This window comes from Microtus ochrogaster, unplaced genomic scaffold (assembly GCF_000317375.1).
Source record: "Microtus ochrogaster isolate Prairie Vole_2 unplaced genomic scaffold, MicOch1.0 UNK70, whole genome shotgun sequence".
NCBI lineage: Eukaryota > Metazoa > Chordata > Mammalia > Rodentia > Cricetidae > Microtus > Microtus ochrogaster.
The window spans coordinates 1,263,537-1,269,536 of record NW_004949168.1 but is presented as its reverse complement, the minus strand read 5'-3'; the positions used below and the strand labels follow the sequence as shown (position 1 = coordinate 1,269,536).

The window sequence follows — 6,000 nt, the reverse complement described above, 5'->3', positions numbered from 1 at the left end:
AAAAAAAAAAAAAAAAAAAAAAAAAAAAAAGGCCTAACTGTAGTTCATGTAAAATTGTATCTATTTTAAATTCCTAATATACAGTTTCTCTGAGCAAAAATAAATCTTCAAATATAAGGAATAAAAGAAATCTAACAACATCTAGAATACAGTAGACAGTAAAGTCACCTTGATTTTTGATCTACCAGAGCAGGTGGTGTATTATGTACTTTCAACACAACCTAATTTAGAAAGCATATGAATGGAAGCTTTTCTGGAAAGAAAACATCAGTTTTTCCTGATTCTATAAATATACAACACAATCCATATTTTAAGATTTTTTTTCAGCTAATGATCTTTAGCCATTTTAGATAAATAAAAATTTAATTCCTTTCCTGTTCTCAAAGCATTGTTTTTGACAGGCTAATTAGGGAGTATGGTCAGAGTCAGCACTTAGAAAAAAAATGCTGTGTATCCAAATGCTTGCTTAAGGCATTAAAAGCACACTCATTTCACTTTTTCAAGCCTCTGCTAGCTGACATTAAAAGATTTAAATTTTGATTAATTTACTTAAAAAAAATCTTCAATAGATTCTTACTTGACTAATCTCAGTGTAGATTAAAAGGAGGGGGAGCACTCTCTATCCCCAAACTTTAAATAAATCTTTCAAGACTTCAGTCCCTACTCTTTCCACTTTACATATGTATAGTGTAAGCTCTATCATTACATGTTCTTTAACAAAATCCTTAGCATAGTCATGTCCCCCCTAACAAAGTCTACTAAAACACACATTTTACTGATACAATTTCAGAGGCCTGTGTTGTGAAACACACTTGGAAATTTTTAGCCTAATATTATATCACAAATAAATGTATGGACATAACATAACCAAATGCACAATATTCTAAAATTGTAAATGTTAAACTCAAAATCGGTATGACCGAGAAACATCTAACTCCTCAGAAAGTATTCACAGCCAGCCTCAAAAGATTGTAGTGGTAAAATAGGTTGTCAAACGGGACAGATCTGGAAAAAGGGAATTTTAATTGAACAGTTACCTCTATCAGATTGGCCTTTGGGTATATCAATAGAGCATCTCTCTCTCTCTTTTTTGTTTTTTTAAAAATATGTATACTGTGTTATGCCTGCAAGACAGAAGAGGACACCAGATCTCATGAGCCACCCTGTGGTTTCTGAGAATCTCTCCAGCCCCAATAGAACATTTCTTGATTGCTAATTGATATAAGAGGGCCCAGGACACTGTGAGCAGTGCCATCCCCGGGAAGGTGGGCCTGGGCTGTTAAGGACAGTGGAAAAAGACAGCAGTGTTCCTCTATGCTTCCGCTTCCCTCACTGATGGGCAGAACTGAAAGCTGAATAAAGCCTTTTTCTCCACAAGTTGATTTTGTTAGTGTTTTATCACAGCAACAGAGAGTGAGCTAGATCAGAGGTCATCCTACCTGAGTGAATCCAAGTTTGATTCGTCTTTGTTTGAAGGTCTTGGCAAATTGCTCAAGCTCCTCAAGGTCACTGGGCTCCTCCAAGCTGGGAGTATCAATTCGCTTTGGTGTTGTCTGGCTCTGTGGAAGTGTCTGAATTGGGGTTGCGGCTATTGTGCGAGTTGGGGTGGCTGGCTGTTGGACAAGGAACAGAATAATAAAGATACAACCTTATAGCTGTAATGTACAGGCAACTTAAGGAAAAAGAGTCACATGATCCCAAGTCAGACAAAATCCTAGCATGGAAGAGAGAAAGTGGGCATAGAGTCCCACTCCAAGCTGAGGACTTAGCATTTGCTGCAGGGAGAAAGCCAGTTTTCTTCAATGAAGTGACACCTGGTATATTGGGCAGGCCCAATGCTCAATTAGCTACTCAATACAACCTGGGCTCCATGGGATTTTTTAAGTTAAAAAATAGTAAGGAACAGCAAAAAAGAACATGAAGTTGGGTGTATATGAGAACATGAATTTGGGTGAGTTTGGCTGTGGGGGAGGAGTTGGGAGAATGAAGAATATGATCAAAATACAATGTATATAACGTATACATAAATACATAAAAAAGACAGTCTCAAGAAATGCAAATACAAACAAAGAAGTATCTTCTCTACCAATTAAAAAAGAAAGGCTCTTACTCTGTAGCCCAGACTGGCCTGGAATTCACTATGTAATTTCACTGCCTCAACTTCCACAGTACTTGGGTTAAACAGGTACTACCACCAGCAGTAAAAAGTTCTTTAAAATAAATTTATGAAGGACTTTTCTGGCAACTAGGTAAATAATGTCATGCTTCCGATAAACAAGATGCTGTGATCCACCACATGACACACAGTTTTTGACAAAGGACTTGTGTTCTCAGTTTAAAACAGCATTCTGTTCATTGGCAAGCAAACGGCACGTCACTTCTGACATAATACTTTTCTTTACAATACTCAAAGCAAGACACTTTTCATGTATCAATTAGTACCTGTATTCCCTTGTACTGGACTCAGGTCTCAATCATATATTAATGATATCTTTATTCTCACTCTTACTTTAGGTCAGTTCTTCAAATATTATGGTATATATAACCTTTTCTTATCGTATTAGTACAAATAATTCAATCAGCTTTTAATTTTTTTCAGTGTGTATAAAATTCTGTGAACTTTCCCCTATTGCTACTATCTTGCTTTGAGAAAGAAAACATTAGTTATTTCTCAGTGATGAAATCCCTTCTGGTAAAAAAGAAAAATTCTTCCCAAGAATATGACACCTTATTTTTTGCACTTTAACATATTTTATTTTATTTTATTTTAGGAAATGAGAGCATAGTCCTGTTATTCCATCATGCTACCCCTTGTGCTAACAACTAAGTCTGGGATTCTCCTTTCTTTTTTTATTGTATTTTAATTTTTTTTTATTTTATGTTTGTGCCTCAATGTATAGCTGTACACCATATACATGCAGTGCCTGCATAGGCCAGAAAAGGGTTTTGGATTCACAGGAACTGGAGCTAAGAGACAAATGTATTAGAAATCACACTCATGCCTTCTGGAAGGCAGCCAGAGGTCCTAACTACTAAGCCATCTCTCTGGTTCCCTTTTTTAGAGAAAATACTAAATTTTCTTATCATTAAAACACCAGGCTCTGTTCTGTTTACTAACAGAACGCTGGGAGGAAGAGGAAGTGAGCTCAGTCTCACAGCTCTCCTCTCGGGGGCAGACGCCTCAGAGAGACGCCATTCTATTCTAGATCTGGCCCAATTCGGCCAGGGATTTTAGTAAGATACCAGCTGTTGAAAGGTACCCAAGCTGTTTTTAGTACAGTATACACTCAGTCATTGAACATTCCAGTGCATGAAGAAAAAAAAGGTGATTGCCAATGAGGATGTACTATCTGATGAATACATTAGGGTAATTATTAATTAATCTATTATAAGCACTCATATACATATCTTTGTGCTTTCATTTTATAAAGAGTAAAACTACTGGGTTATAAAGTGCAGCTTTGTTTGTTTATTTATTTATTTATTTATAGACAGGGTTTCTCTGTGGAGCTCTGTAGACCAGGCTGGCCTTGAACTCACAAAGGTCTGCCTGTCTTCACCTCACCAGTACTGGGATTAAAGGCATGTGACGCCACCCACTGGCTTATTTTTTAAGTGAATGCCAAACTAATTTTGTAAGTGCGGGTACATTTTGCAAAACTACTACTAATGTATAAGAAATCTAGTTGCTTTGCTTTCTCATCAATACTTGGTCTCAAATTCTTCATAACTGTACCCTGTCTAGTACATCCTCATTGGCAATCACCTTTTTTTTCTTCATGCACTGGAATGTTCAATGACTGAGTGTATACTGCTCTTGAAAAGGACCCAAGTTCAGTTTCCAGCGTGCACACCGAGCAGCTCACAGCTGCCCGAACCTTCAGCACTAAGGGATTCAACAAGTTCTGGTTTCCTGGAGTATCTGAACAAACACCCCACTCCCATATTGATTACAGAATCATTTATCAAATATTTTATTTGAAGACTGTTTTTTTCCTAACTTTGGTTTTCTTCCCATTCTCTTAGATAAGTTTGTTTTATTTGCATTGGTATTTTGCCTGCATGTATGTCTGTGTAAGGCTACCAGATCTTAGAGGTAGACAGTTATGAGCTGCCATGTGGGGTGCTCTGGAAGAGTAGGAAGTACTCTTAAATCACTGAGCCATTTCTCCAGCCCCTTAAGATGAATTTTTAATTTTTCTGAAATTTATTGTTTCTTCTATGGTTAAGGCTTCTTGTGTCTTGTTTAAGAAAACACTGCTTTACCGAAAGGCATGAACATTTCTTTGTAAAATTTAGGTTTATGACTCATTTCAAGTTAATATTTGTATAAGGTATGAAATAAGAATGGTCTCCACCCCCTTTTGCTTATGAATAGTCAATTGTTAGTTATCATATATTAAAAATACTTTCTATTTCCACTGGAATCCTTTGGTGCCTTTGGAAACTTAGTTTGCTATTTACATTTCTGTCTATTGGACAGATATATCCCTTTGGCCTACATTTATTTATATATGCCAATACCATGTATTCATTATTATGGTTTTGTAATAATTCCTGACATCAGATGGGATCTAATTTTCTACCTTTAATAAATTGTTTGGCTACAAGAGTCAGTGGTTAATAGCAAGTAACTGGCTACTAAAGCTATAAGTCAAAATAAACCTTTGACTTTTAAATTATTTTTCTCAGGTATTTGTCATAGTGACATAAATAAAACAAAACAACAACAACCCCCCCCAATAACCAAAAACTAATCCCTTGCAAAATGACCAAGATGGAGAATTATTATAAATATTTAAACCTGTGAAATTAGGTAACATATTAAATTTTAATTATATTTTTATTTTCATGTTTGTGTGTATGCAAGTATGCACACATGTGGATACATATACATCCATGTGTGTGTATATGTGTGTATATATATATATGCATGTGGAAGGCAGAGGCTGATGAAGCGATCTAACTTGATCACTCTTCACCCAAAGCTTGGCAATAGGCTAGTTTCAAAAGCCAGAATGCTTAGGAGATCTCCTGACTGAAACTACAGGTGAGCCACCATGCTCACTCAGCATGCATTTAAGTGGTTCTTAGGGTCTGATCTCTGATCCTCTTGTTTGCTCAGCAAGAACCACAGAGTGGTTCATTCACTCTCCTCCTCCACCTTCCACTCTTTTGAGTCAGGACAGGGAAGGAGGATTCAAGGTCAGCCATTAGGGTGAGGAAGAAGGCAAACTCACCACAGTCACAATCACCACTAGATAAAAAGACAAACGTGGAAATTAAACTTGCAGATGCCTATGAACTGTGCTTTCTATGTGATTACGATTGTTAAGTCTTCTGAGGAAATGACATAAAATAACATTTAAGTACTGAAAAAATATAGAAATCCAAGCTCCTTCACTGTTTTAGCAAAGACAAAGGAACAATGACAGGTTTTAATTGAATTCCTAGGCTTTCATTTCAGTGTTCAGACAGCTATAATTCATCCACATTTACTATCTACGTGGCTATTCTTTATGAACGTAAAAAAGGACAACGAAAAATAACAGTCTCCATCAATTTGGTAGTACTGCTTTATCAAGCTAATAAGGTCAGCTTCTAAACATTTGAGACTGCTATTACTGTGGGTGTTTCTGTTTCATTTTTCAATTAGTAAAACAACAGAGTGAGAAAACTAACCTGGGAGGTGAGGGTGATGCTTGGCTGTGGTTGTAGGAGGTTGGCTTGGCTTTGCTGAGGTAGTTGCGTTAAAAGATTTTGCGCTTGCAGGAGACCTGTAAAAACCAAATATTTCAGGGAGATAAAAAAAGAATATAAACTCAAAGTTTTCAACTGGTTTCCTGGTAGTTTTGTTGGTCTTCAGACTCATCTAATTCTTTGCCTAAAATTCAATACTGTTAACATGTTAAACACAAGATGGCATGAAAATACATAACATCAAAGCTTGTATATCTTTTGTGTAATCTGAGTAAGTTCTTTGAAAGGCTTTTATTTCCT

General features: G+C 36.4%; 1 protein-coding gene across 6 annotated transcripts in view; it reads right to left on the bottom strand.

The window, feature by feature from the left end:
• The window catches only part of Pou2f1 (POU class 2 homeobox 1), a 144,007-nt gene that overhangs the window by 31,496 nt on the left and 106,511 nt on the right, over positions 1–6,000 (bottom strand). For all 6 annotated transcript variants that reach the window (XR_003376642.1, XM_026777535.1, XM_026777532.1 and 3 more), the window contains 2 exons: positions 5,683–5,777; positions 1,440–1,613 (listed from right to left, as the gene is read on the bottom strand). Coding sequence is in view for 5 of the 6 variants with exons in the window: in XM_026777535.1 (XP_026633336.1) it covers positions 1,440–1,613; positions 5,683–5,777 (269 nt within the window). In the remaining variant the exon portion in view is untranslated. The remainder of the gene's footprint in view (positions 1–1,439; positions 1,614–5,682; positions 5,778–6,000) is intronic.